The sequence below is a fragment of the Rhinolophus sinicus genome, linkage group LG03 (genome assembly GCF_036562045.2).
Source record: "Rhinolophus sinicus isolate RSC01 linkage group LG03, ASM3656204v1, whole genome shotgun sequence".
Classification (NCBI taxonomy): domain Eukaryota; kingdom Metazoa; phylum Chordata; class Mammalia; order Chiroptera; family Rhinolophidae; genus Rhinolophus; species Rhinolophus sinicus.
The window spans coordinates 165,044,300-165,058,543 of record NC_133753.1 but is presented as its reverse complement, the minus strand read 5'-3'; the positions used below and the strand labels follow the sequence as shown (position 1 = coordinate 165,058,543).

General features: G+C 34.9%; 1 protein-coding gene across 1 annotated transcript in view; it reads left to right on the top strand.

The window, feature by feature from the left end:
• The first annotated feature begins 576 nt into the window (after positions 1–576).
• Positions 577–14,244, top strand: part of DDX4 (DEAD-box helicase 4) — a 53,072-nt gene continuing 39,404 nt past the window's right edge. Inside the window, exons 1-4 of the mRNA XM_074329208.1 lie at positions 577–682; positions 1,380–1,471; positions 7,746–7,806; positions 13,118–13,192. Of these exons, the coding sequence (XP_074185309.1) occupies positions 577–682; positions 1,380–1,471; positions 7,746–7,806; positions 13,118–13,192 (334 nt within the window). The remainder of the gene's footprint in view (positions 683–1,379; positions 1,472–7,745; positions 7,807–13,117; positions 13,193–14,244) is intronic.

The window sequence follows — 14,244 nt, the reverse complement described above, 5'->3', positions numbered from 1 at the left end:
TTCATATCTTGCTCTTTTCACTTAATATTTTCCCATTACATAAAACATTTTGAAAGGACAACATTCAATTCAAAATGAAGTAAAATACCTCAGAGGATCCTGCATAGAAATTCAGAGTACCAGGAGTATTGGTGGCTCTCTTCCACACATATACAGTGATTTAAGGTACTAGCCACTTCAAGGATGATGTGAAAATTTGGTTTAAAAACAGAAATTATTAAAAATGAGAGTTATGTTAAAATATATTCTGGTTTGACCTTTGTTAAATACTATCTTTTAAAAACAATTCACTTTGAGTATAGTCTTACCAAGTTTAGTGCTAATTAGATATATCCTGACATATTCTTGGAGGAAGAGACAGAACCAATAATGGTGGTTCTAGAGATGAAAAATATGAAGTCAGAAGGACCTGTAAAATTTCTCATCCTCTGAGTGTGAGACTATGTTGGGATTTATATTTCTCAATGAAATATTCAGGAATTTCTTCAAAGATTCAGAGAATGGAAAATGATTGAAATAAAACCAAAAATAAAAGTTACACTTTGCAAGCAGTCCATTGTTACACTTTTTACAGGGATGGGAAAATACTACGGGATTTCATCTACTTTTTGTGGAGCAGAACAAGAGTATCTGATTGATGAGGTCATGAAGTACCGAAACGACCAGTACTCCATAGTGTCAGGTGGATCACAGATCCAAGCCTTGATGTACAACCTACGCCAGCACAATTTCCTTCTTCCTTCTGTATCAGAGGGCTTCTCCTTTCCAAAGAGTTGGACCCCAACTCTATACAATAGGCTAACTTTCTTTACAACTTCCTGGGGTACCAAGGGTCTCATTCATGCCCTCATTGGGAAGAAAAGGAAATATACCACTTCCATCGGTCTTTGCCTCACCGTCAGGCACCAGAAATCCCCGGATGGGAAGGAAGCGCCTCAGAAATAACCAGAAGGACCAACTGCCAGGGGCCTCAGTATGAAAAGGGGTAGAGAAAGCTAAAGGAGTAAGATTGAGAGCATTACCCCTTTTCCCTTTTATTTCTGGTGCTAGAAAAAGGGAGGTGGCCATCTCTGGCTTGCAGTGCTTGCATAGGGAAAATCTAGAGCCTCTCCGGATTGAGGACCCCACTCAAGAATCTAGAGACAAGTGGCACACACCCCTCTTGTACCCACAGGTCCAACGGGCCACTCTGTGAATAGAACTGTGGGTGGGGCCACCGCGGCCTTGAATGCGAGCAAGTAGGGAATGCACGGCTGGAAATGGGGGTGGGACGACGCTGGCTTTCTGAGCACTGATTGGCTCGTTTCCTGGGCACTGATTGGCTTGTTTCCTGAGCACTGATTGGCTCGTTTCTTGAGTACTGATTGGCTCGTTTCCAGGTGCCATTTGTTGGTGGAGCAGCGTCCTGCACGTGCAGCCGTTTAAGCGGCGTCCGGGCCTGCGAAGACCTGAGAGAGCAGGCGGCGGAGAGGTGAGTGGGCAGGTGGCTTTTCTCGCGGCATGGGTCTCAACCTGACCTTTTGGGCTTCCCAGTAGCGGGACTTTGGGCCAGATGAAGAAATGAAGGGTCGAGCGGGGTGGTGGTTTGAAGTCGTCCCTTGGGGCCTTTCCGTTTCCTGCCGGAAAGTCATAAAGCCCTGTGGATGCTTGAAGTCTGGGCTGGGCTCAAGGCCTGCAGAGGAGGCTCAGGACCTTTTTTAGCCCACGCCCTGCGCAGCTCTTTTCCTGCAAGGAAAACTGGAGTACTGTTTGTGTACAAACACTCGGTGAAATTAGTTGACCTTTGCTGGAGGGATTTGGTCTGCCTAACCCTTCTCCCCTTCCCGTCAAACTTCAAGGCCTCAGTTCCCGGCACCCTCTCCCTGCAAGAAATTATTTAAGAAACCCCAAACCAAACATCTTAAATACTTTTGAAGGCAGAAACCTTGAATAGTATCAGGAAATTTCCCATCCCCTTGATATCTAATGAGCCATTTGGGGACCCTTCCAAGGAGAAGGTAAATTCTGTGAACAGATTTTAGGGCAAACATGGTGATTGTTAAGAGTAATTAGGTAAGTGGTTCCACTAATTTTTAAAGATAAAAAAGATGCATATGAATGCCATCTCTACATAAAAAATGAAACTTAATTCCCCGTTTTACAAAAACTTTTGCAGGAAGATCAGCACCTAGTTGAGTAGTTTCAGGAAGTGTATGTGAAACGATGGTTTATGCTTTTTAAAGATACAGTTCTGATCTAATTGAGGCCAAATATGTATGTTTGTATTTTTATAAAAATAGAACTGGAACCCAGCATGGGAGATGAAGATTGGGAAGCAGAAATAATCAAACCTCATGTGTCTTCCTACGTTCCTGTATTTGAGAAGGTAGTAAAAGTTTAAGTTTGCGGTTATTAAATGCTACAGATTTTATCAAAGTTGAGAAGCGCTGTGGTGGGAAAGTTGTTTTGTTTTTTTCCCAATTTTTATTGGGGAACAGTGTGTTTTTCCAGGACCCATCAGCTCCAAGTCAAGTCCTTGTTTTCAATCTAGTGGTGGATGGGAAAGTTTTAAATTACAGTCTGTTTCAGTATGCTGTGCTTATCTCCATGTGACTGTTGTTAACTTTCTGATAGGGAATAAGGAGGAAGCACGCTAAGCCGCAAATAGAATAAATTCGTCTGAGGCAATTTGATAATTAAAATCTGAAATATGTATTAAAATCTAACATACATATAATAGTATTATTAACAACTTAATGTAAATCTCAATGATTTAGGACATATGGTGGGTGAAAACAAGTTTGTCCAAATGTCTCTGAGACACACATATAAAAAATTGAAAAATATACTTTGGTTTTAGGTGATATTTTGAATTCTGGAAATTGGTTTTATACAAGGAGGACTCTCAAGATAAATATGTTAGGTTGATTTAGATGGTATCATCAGTCTGATCTTTAAATATACAAATCATCAGATCTTTTTCCATAATGGCATTTGGGGGGGTTACATTGTAATTCAGAAGAAGGGTCCTGGAGACGTTTTTTTTTGGGTTTCAGTTCTGACTTGAAAAAACGTCTTAAAAAGATTAGCATTAGGGAGACCACCTCAGGGAAGATGTAGATGCTTGATCACTGCACTGTACACCTGAAGCTGAAGCTGAACAATAATGAATGTCAACTACAAGTTTATATATATATAAACAAGTTTATATATATACACACACACATACACACACACATACACACACACACTTACAAGAAGCGGAGTACAGCATTAGGAATAGAGACAGTGGAAATGTAATGGCTCTGTGTGATGTCAGAGATATACTGGATGGGGGGAGTGGGTTTGACACAGTGTGAGGGATATAAATGATAAACTTCTAAGTATTGCTTTGTTTTGTGCACATGAAACTAAAAAAAAAAAAAAGATTAGCAGATGGTACTTTAGAAGATGACATATTTTAAAGGATTATTTTTGCAAAATTGTTATCTACTTGAAAATGTCTCCAAAAGTTGATTTTTCGAATTTCCAGTTTGAGTTTGTTAGTTAATTCTAACGCATTTTGATTTCAAGTGATATAGTGGAAGTTCTTATTTCACACAAAAATGTAAAATATAGAATCCTTTGTTTTCACTGGATTTGGTCTGTATATAAATTTTATATTAAAATAACCCTAGATATTAATCTGAATTTATCATATTTCTTGTTTTGGAACTTAAGCACTCCCATTAAATGTTTAGTAAATGTTTTTCTGTTTTTTCCAAATATGTTTTCACATAGATTGTAATGACAGTACACTTACAATTATAATTTTTGATTCCAGCTTTTTCACTATTTTTTTTCACTATTCTATGTTACTAATTTCCTAAAAATAATTTCTTGTGGTTACGTAATATTTCATGGAAAGGATCTACCATAATATAACTGAGTTTCTGTTGGTGTGAATTTAAGATAGTGTTAGCTTTTCACTGTAATATTGTCATGACTATGTACAACTTTTTCTTTGTTTTAATTTGGGAGTATTTTTTTCAAAAATGGAATTACTTGGTCAAAGGATATTTTATGGTTCTTTTCTTCCCTGGTTCTCAATAGATTTGTTATAATATAAAGTTTAATTCATAGATACAGACTTTCTTCCAGTGGTCTTTAATAGTCACCTGTGTAATTTTTATTTTTCAGTCTGAGATTTTGTCTTCATTAAGTTTCTTTAAACACTATATTGAACTGTAGCATATTGTGCATATATATTGCGTAGGGTGTCTGAATTGAGTATTGCTGACTATCATATCTTTCAAATGTACTTTTTTAGAATTTTTGTGCTATTCAGTAAAGTACCTTGTTTCTTGATACTGGGAATACTAACTTGAATATAATTTTTGTTAACAATTCTAATTTATGACTCTTGATACATATTTTTATGGAGTCAATTTGTAGTAAAATTTTTGCATTTGTCTGCAAATTTAACACCTGGTGCGGGTTTCGCAATAATTATTTGATCTATTTTACTTAAAGGAACATGATGCAATTTGTTGCCTGCCTTGGTTAAATAAAAAGTGCAGAAACTAAGGATGAATATGTGACCTTTTTTCATGACATTTTTATGTAGGAGAAATCTGAGGTCTTTTATTCAGCCTAGTTTCTATTAAAGGCACTATTTTGATTGTTTTTTCTAACTGAATTTCTATTTCTAGAGACAGTTGGGCTTCCCTTTTGTTAAGTTTATAGTGTCTCTGAGACCATCTTGGATTGGTATCATCTTAGACAATATCTGTGATCAGCTTTTGCTGAATGCTTCTCAGGATCTTACTTGGAGATTTAATGTTGACACGTGCTTACATAATTTTGAATACTGTCTACTGTTCTGGTAGTTCTTAGAATTTCCCAATTCTAGATTTTAAAGTGAGTGTACCACCTGGGGATAGAACAGTGAAAGACGTGAGGTGAAGGAAAATTTGATAATCTAACAATTTTGTCATCCAGAAATCTCAGTGCTTAGGCATATACTCATCCATTCCAGCAAAACTTGAATACATTGCATTCAAGTTTTGCTGGAATGGATGAGTATGGTGGTTGTAACAGGACATTGAAAATGAAGTTAGAGAAGGAAAGGGAAAAAAGGGGAGGGAGAGGAAACTGGAGATAGTCATGGACATAGAATTAATTAGACTGGATGGACTGGATTTGGAGTGAGAAAGAGAGGAATTAAGAGCAGTGGCTAGGTTTTTTAACTTAAGCAGCTAGATGGATGGTGGTGCCATTTACTGAGATGGGGAATCTATGGAAGATGAACAAGTTTGGGAGGGAAAAAAATCAAGAATTCTGTATTTGTTGTGTTCAATTTGAGATGACTATGAAAATGTATTAGGATGACAGATTATATGAATTTGTTCCCTATGAGAGGGATCAGGACTATAGATATAAATTTGGGAATTATCTGTACATCAATGGAATTTAAAGGTATGAGATTGAGTAAAGTTCGATGATGTAAAACTTAGAGGGCTCTGCTATGAGGTCTGGGGCAATCCAACGTTAGAGGTCCAGTGAAGGAGGAGCTGGCAAAGGGATTGAGGAGGGTGTGACCAGTAGGTAAACCTGGGGCGTGTATTCTTAAGAGAGGAAAGTTGTAAATAGGAAGGAAATAGTCTGTCATTTCAAATGCTGCTGAGGCCTCTGGTCAGATGAAACAAAAGTAGTAATTTTATTATATAATTTCCTTATTAAAAGCATTTTCAGTATAGAGGTAAGGGTGGAGGCTAGACTGGAGTGGCTTGAAGGAAAAAGTAGGATATGAGAAAGTTCAGGCAGTAATTGTAGACAACACATTTTGTTTTAAGAGGATCAGAGAAGAGGTGCAGTAACTGGAAGGGAATATGAAGTTAATTTATTTTTAAGGTAGTGAAAAAGGTAAATAATGTTTATGAAATGAATTATATTGAAAAGAAATTTGATGTCTTGTTTCAAAATTTGCCTTGCAGTTTGTGAGTTCCATGTATGTGGGATATTAAATTCCACAGCCTGAAGATCATTTAATAATAGTAGTTTTCAGTTCTCTAGTATTTCATTACCTTTCATCAGCTTTACAACACTTATAAAACCAGCCCTGTTTTGTGCTCTACTCACCCAACATATTGTGGCCACTAGAAAAGAGAAAAGAGTCTTTAGGATTTCACTTTAGGGAAAACTGGATCTCTCTTCTTGTTTGTTTTAATGTCTATGGTAATCATAAATTGGGACATTTTACTGTACCACAAGCCCAAGGCATTTCAAGGATGCATTGTCTTTCTGTTCTTAATAATTCAGAAAAATAATTGGAAGACTCTCAAGCTTTGTAAAAGTAGTTTTTAAAGTCATTTAGTGTCTTTTGTGAAAGAAGTTTTAGAAAATAAGTTATTACCTGAAGATACTACTCACCTGGGTACATTCCCTCCAGCTTTGGGTTTGTTTAAAGGAACTTATCTGAAGAAATGTTGTGACTGTTCTAATGCAGTCAGTTAATTAAGGTATCACCTGTAAGTTTTAGGTCACCTTTCATCCTTAAATTACTGAGTTATAATTTTCATGTACAAGAATTTCAGAGCTCTATATGAAAGTTTTGCTGTAAGTAGAAGAAACTTAGGTGAGAGGAAATAAAGGAGTGGATTGAAGATAAGCATACCCTAGGAGTTAGAAGTGAGAAAAAAGTTACTCAGGTTGTCCTTAACTCTGAGATACTCTGTGAAATGTTAGAAGGTTCCAAAATTAACTTGACATTAAGCTACTGATTATACGAGTTTAATCAAAAGTTGAATTTTCTGAGTGCAACAGTCATATACACTGCAGGTGTAATGCATAGCATTAATATTCAATAATTTTTTTGAGACTAAAGTAGCATCAAAGACAGTCTTCAGATATTGCAGTGACAAGTTTGATTGAAATTAACCATGAATATTCTGACCTTATAGCTGACGTGTGCCACTTAATTGGATATGTAGTGCACTTGCAAGATGTAATAGATATATAGATACATGTTTTTAGTGCATAAGTGAGGTGTTCTTTACATTAGAGTGAATTCCTTTTTAAAAGATGTGAACACATGAATTTGTTTCATTTTACATAAACAGAACTGAAGTTTGAAAAATAAATTTCATTAATATTTACTGTAGAAACTGTTATCCACTATGCTCTGTCTATGCTCTACTTTGTTCTATACAGTATTGGCGAGTATACTGTAAAACACTGAACTCTATAAATGTATTGTGTATTGGCAGGCATTGATTTATTCATGTATTACTTTGGTCAGATTTTATTTATGTAATAGTATTTCATTATACTGTTCAGATATTTGGGTGGCTAAACTTTCAAGTCAGATGTCAGCAAAACTCTTTCTGTAAAAAGCTGGATAGTAAATATTTTAGGCTTTACAGTCTCTATTGTAGCTTTGCCATTGTAGTGTGAAAGCAGCCATAGATAGATATACCTAGATGAATGAGGGTGGTTGTGTTCCAATAAAACTTTATTTACAAAAAGTGGTGGCTCACCATATTTGTCTGATGGCTGTAGTTTGCTGATCACTGTTATAAGTGATATATTGATATACTATACACATATTGCTGACGTGAAAATTTTGGAATAATTTATAAAGAAACATCCAGTGACCCAGAAAATCTCACAGTCTACCATTGTTTTGTTTTGAACAAAACCCAGTTGTTAAATGTTTCTAGTATTTGTGAAATAGATTACACATTCTTATTCAAAGCAGAAAACTAATCTTTTCTTCCTTCTTACAGGACAGGTATTTTTCTGGAGCAAATGGAGACACGTTTAACAGGACTCCAACTTCATCATCAGGTACGTGTTAAGGCAAAAGATCTAGTGAATGAGGGGCAGACTGGTAGACATCTTGTAGAGGTATTTGTAAAATTTCCTAGTGAGACTTCATTCTTATTAGGATATTTTAGGATGGGGGCCACTTCTAGTTAGAGGAAGGGAGAGAGGAGAATGTTATAGACTGTATTATTTGATTTTGTGGGTTTGCTTAAAACCTTTGTCCAATCTGGATGTTGCATGTTTGGCTTTCAGGCTGCTAGGGAATTGTCAGGGTCCCTGACAAAAGGGAGTAGGAGATTGGACTGTAAAGTTGAAGCAGATAGCAATAGTGGTGACAGCTGTTTAAACCTGCCATACCATCAAGACGCCATGAGTTTCTTTGATATCCAAAACCGAATGTAGAAAAGGTCCTAGGAGAATAAAAGAAACTGTCAAGATACAAGAGCTGCTGTTTTCCCTCTACCATTTGTTTCCAGTTGGGTTGCCTAAATATTTTATAGACTTGATGTGGGTGGAAAGATTGGGTGGAAGTGATAGGACTGGGCTAGAAATTAAATTCATGGCAGTAGTCTCATATTGTTGAAGTCCAAAGCAGGCTGAAATGCTGTTTTCACTGTCTTCAATTTTTTTTTTTCAATTGTGGTAAAATACACGTAACATGAAATTCACCACTTTAACCATTTTTAAGTGTATAGTTTAGTTGGCCCTTGAATAAGGTGGGAGTTAGGGGCACTGACCCCCTGCATGGTCAAAAATCTGTGGATGTTCAAGTCCCTTATATATAATGGCATAGAACAAACAATGCATGTACTCCGCCTTCCACATCCTCACATTGCCAACTGTGGATTGAAAATATATACATTCACTTTGCTGTTGCAACCATCACCACCATCCACCTCTGGAACTTTTTTGTCTTCCGAAACTGATACTACTTTCTGTGAACTTGAGTTACTATGATTTTACTTATGAGTCTTTATGAATTTGAGTAACTGCTACTCTTAAGTCTTACTGTAGTACAAGGGCGAGGGGAGCTAGTGGCACCAGGTAGTTTCATCATTTCTGTCATCAAAAATTAGTGGACGAGGTGATACACTTTATAGTTCTGGGAGCTGCTGGCTTACTTGAAGCCTGTACTAAAGTGAAAAAACCTGTGGAGAAGTAATTTCTAAAATGTGATGGGGAATTTGAAAGTCTGAGTTCATCAGGTTAAAGCAAATTTAATTCCTATGTTCAGAGTAATTCACTTGCTAGAAAGAAGTTAAATTTAGAAGAAATAAATGCTTTGTTGTTGTCAAAATACAGTTATCTTTCATAAACATCTAAGTGCAGTGGTTTAATATAGAGCAGTATTCCGATTTGCAAAAGTTGATGAAATTCTGCCTGTTGAACCCCCAGCAAAAGGCTAATTGTTGCTTCTACCTTATGAACTGTGTGTACACATGTATACTTGAAATATTCAGAAAAGACCAATAGGAAAGATAATCTGTGCTTTTTAACTCATCTATTTGCATAGATCGTTGTGTAATCGGGAGAAACCTCATTCTTTGAGGTGTCAGAAACCAGTTTTTGTAAAGAGATGAAAGTTTAGGTCTATCGTATATTAAAGTATGACATTGTTTTGTGGTGAAATCTTTAGAAGCTACTTTGGTGGAGCCCATTTTCCTGAAGATTCTTGAGAAAGGAAGCATGGGAAATAAATTTGAGATATTACAAATTTCTTTATCTTCATGCTTGATTAATGGTAAAATTTTAGTTTGGAAATAATTTCCCCCCAAAACTTCATATTGCTTCATTGTGTGTGAAATTCTGGTCTTGCTGTTGAGAAGTTTGATAATTAATCTGAGTCGTGGTCCTTTGTATGTGACTATTTTTCTAATCTAAAACTTTTAGGATCTTACTTAGTCTTCTGTATTCTGAAAATTTTATTATTATTTATGTATCTTGATTGTGGGTCTTTTTATTTATTATACAAGACACTTGGTGGGTCTGTTAAATCTGAAATTCAGATCCTTCACTTCTGAAAAATTTTCTTGGGTTATTTTTTCCTCTGAGGATTATTATAATTTAATAATCCCTTTATTGTTTCTTTGCATTGTTTGTTCTATGTTTGTTTTAGTCTGTGTGTGCTGTCTTCAAAAGTCTGGAGATCCTCTCCTGCCTTTTTGTGTTTAACAGTGGAACATTAAAATGCTGATTGGAAACTCAACTATATGTACATGGACACAGCTTGTTGACTGACGGGCTCTACTATCAAGTGATTGGGCTAGGGCCAGGCTGTTTTGTTGGGGAGAGCAGTTTCCCTAGAGAGAAATCATCTAGTCTTTTGTCTAGAGGACTTAAGTTTTTTAAATTATATTTTCTATTTCACTTTCCTGTTTTGTCCTTCCTTCCCTCCCTCTCTTTCCTCTATTGTACAGATCCTGTGATGCCCTGGCTGATTTCTTAATTACCCATTTTTGAATGATTTAAATTCTTTTTTTTTTTTAATGCATAGTTTTTATTTATTTATTTTTATTAGTTTCAGGTGCACAAGACAAAGTAATACTTAGACGTTTGTCATTTATATCCCTCACACTGTGTGAATCCCCTCCCCCCATCCACTATCCCTTTGACATCACACACAGCCATTACATTTCCACTGTCTCTATTCCTAATGCTGTACTCCGCTTCTTGTAAGTATGTACATATATATATATATATATATATATATATATATATATATATATATAAAATTATAGTTGGCATTCATTATTGTTCAGCTTCAGGTATACAGTGCAGTGATCAGGCATCTACATAATCCCTGAGGTGGTCTCCCAAGTGGGACAAGTGTCCATCGGATACCCTACAAAATCTTTACAACAGTATTGATTACATTCCCCAAACTAATTTTCAAAACCCCTTGGGCATCTTGTGGTTACTGACTATTTTCTAATCCCCTCACCTTCCCCCTTAACTCTCCCCCCCCCCCCTTCTTTTAGACCAGCTATTTGTGAGAGGGAAGTGTCAGGGATTTTTTTATCCTCCTCCTTCAACCTTTCATTTAAAGGAAGCACTTTACTGCTTCTCTTTGGCATATCTGAATTGCCAGCATCACTACTCTTTGGGGCCATTATTTAGTAAAATAAGGGTTATTTGAACACAAGCACTGTGATACCGTGACAGTCCATCTAATCACCAAGACAGCTCTAAGTGACCAGTGGGCAGGGAGCATATACAGTGTGGATACTCTGGACAAAGGGATGATTCACGTCCTGGGTGGGACAGAGCTGGATGGCGTGAGAGTTCATGCTAATCAGAATGGCACAGAATTTAAAACTTAAGAATTATTTATTTCTGGAATTTTCAATTTAATAATGATAACCATAGGTAATTGAACCATAGAAGGTGAAACCATGGGTAAAGGCGACTACTCTATTATCTTTGTTCTGCAATTTGAATTTTTTACTCAGTATTGTTTCTAAGGTTTATTCATGTTGCCAGTCACTAAATTCATTTATAATCATTCTGTGTGTGAATATACCACATATATTATATATAATACTGTATAATATAGTATAGAACACAATATATATGTGTATATATATTATATATAATGCTTTGTTGTCCAACTGTACCACATATTTTTATTCTTGAAGCACATTTGAGTTTCTTTTTTTTGTGGTTATGAACAAAGCTGCCATTAATATCCCTTCTTTTCCTAATTTGCTAAATATGTGTTTTTAAGTCATGAGTGGTGTTGAATTATATCATACACGTTTTTATCTATGGAGATAGTTTTCTCTTTTCAATCTGTTAATTACCTTTTTTAGATGTTTCGATGTTAAAGTACCCTTTCATACTGGAATAAACCCAGCTTGGTTGTAATGTTTTATCTATTCAATTTACTATTGGGTTTGGTTTGCTAATATTTGTTTTTGAGATTTTGTATCTACTTATGAGTAAGAGAGGTTTATAATTTTCTTCTGTTCTTATCACATCAAAGTTAGGTTGGCCTTCTAAAATGAGTCAGGGAATAATTCTTCCTAGTTCCTGGAAAAGTTGTATTGTATGACATTGGAATGAGTTGTTCTTTGAGAGTTTTGGTAGAACTCACCTGTAAAACTATATCTAGGCATGATGCATGGATATAAGTAAGGATTCAATTTCTGTAGGGCAGTTTGGTTTCTATTGCTTTTTGAGTCAGTTCTGGTGAGTTAATTTTCTCGGAACCTCTTCATTTTCTTTAAGTTTTAAATTTAGTGTTATACAGTTGCCTGTGGCAATTTTTGTTCCTTATTGTGGTACAAAGCACGTAATGTAAGATATATCCTCTTAAACTTTTAAGTGTTCAGTGCAGTATTATGGTTAACTACAAGTACAGTGTTGTACTGCAGAACTTTAGAACTTTTCATCTTGCATAACTGACTGTACTCATTGAACAGTAACTAATTAATAGTTCTTATTTTCTAGTATAAAAATTTAGATACTGATAAGTAATATTTTTATCTCACAATTTTAAGCAGTTTTAAAGTTCCATTGTCATTTGTTTTCTTTGAGCTGTGGGCTGTATAGAAGTGTTTTTAATATATATTTCCAAATGTAACAGGATTTTAAATAAGTTTTTTTATGTTTAATAACCTCTCATTTGACTGCATTGTGATTTGAGAATTTTGTGTATATAATATTGATTTTTGGAATTTGGTATTGAATTTGCATTGTGGCCTCCTTCATGGTTAGTTTTTATAAACATTCTATCTATTGTTGAAAAATGTAATTTCTTTAATGTTGCATGCTGTAAGTTTTGTGAAAGTGTACAGTATTCTGTGGGTGACTATGGTTTACCTATTCTCCTTTGATCAGTTTTTCTTGCTATTACAAACAATACTGATAAAAACATCTTTATGTAACTGTGTTACCATGTGATTATATCCAGAGGAGAACTTCATACTAGTACACTTTCAAAAAATATATATATTTTAAAATTAGGATCAAGAGTGATTCAGTGTATAGCTTCAATATAGTGTACTATCGTGCTTGTTTCTCTGTGTCCTTGATGATTTTTTGGTATTAGCAAACTTAAAACTGTTTTCCAGTCAATCACGTAGTTGAAAAAAGGTATCTCCTTTTGACTTCCAAGTTCTTTTATGAGTGACATATAGTCACCATTTATTTTTTTTTTGGAGAACTACCTATTCTTATTCATAACTCATATTTCTAGTAGGGTATTCATCTTGCTTATTGCTATATAAAATTCCTCATTTGCTATGTGAGTTGCACATTGAAAAGGCGTAAAGTTTGCCTACAACCAAAATACTTGTTATTTTGACTTGCTTCATAATATTATTTATTTTAGAAATGGATGATGGACCTCGAAGAGATCATTTCATGAGAAGTGGATTTGCCTCTGGGAGGAGTTTGGGAAACAGAGGTAAGTAGCTTTGTCTCCTTAATTTTTTCAACTGTTGAATAGTGGACTGAATAGAGGATTTTATGGCTGTTTAATGCAAAGCTAAATCTGCTATAACTCAGTGTACAGTAGACTTTGTTGACATAATGAGTTGATCATTTTTTCAAATGCCATTATTCTTTTTTCTGTTTTACTTTTTGGGGATAGTAGGAAATAGTTTGATTACATAGATTGGTTAGAAGGTTGGTTAAAGATAGTTGCTTCACAAAGCCACTTCTTAGTGTGTTTATGATTATTGATTTCCAGTAGTTGTCATGGGATGAATGTAAAAGCTTCAGAGTTTAGGGTGAGAAGGACCCCTTTCTTAAGTTTCATGTTTGCATTTCTGCTATCGCATTAATATGAAGAGGTTATTTTTCCAAGCTTGGAATTTTTTATTGTCACTCGTAGAACAACCAGCTCTTGATCTGACTGATAATGACACAGCAAAATAACGTCCTACAGTCCATCTTTAGATTTGATAATAAAATGCTGAAAATATTCTGCACTGTGTTTTATTATAGTGCAATAAGATAATATTAGAATTTCAAATTACATTTTTTTAAAAATCCATATGACCATTTCTTTTATGTGATATCATAAGCAAGGGCTAATTGGTAGTTTTAAATATACATAACAAGCATTGAATTTATTAGCTATTATTCTTTGAAAAACTTTATTGATATGTCTAGATAAAATAATATCTTAATATTACACTCAAGGGAATATTTAATATTTTGATATATTTTAAAATCCTATTTTAGAATAGGTTATGTGATATTTTTTGATGCAGACTTCTAAACATTGTTGAATAAAGCTTTTTTTGATGAGAAAACCGTAATTGAAATTCTACAACAAATTGTTAATTCCATATGTTTTAGGTTGAAATCTACATTAAACTTCCGATCAGAATTCTTTGTAAAATGTTAATACTTAAAAAAATTATCTTTATACTACATATAATCCTGGAAATTCACGAGTATAACTTCTTCCCCTTATGATTCATCTGACATTTTAGTTTCAATCTCTATGGT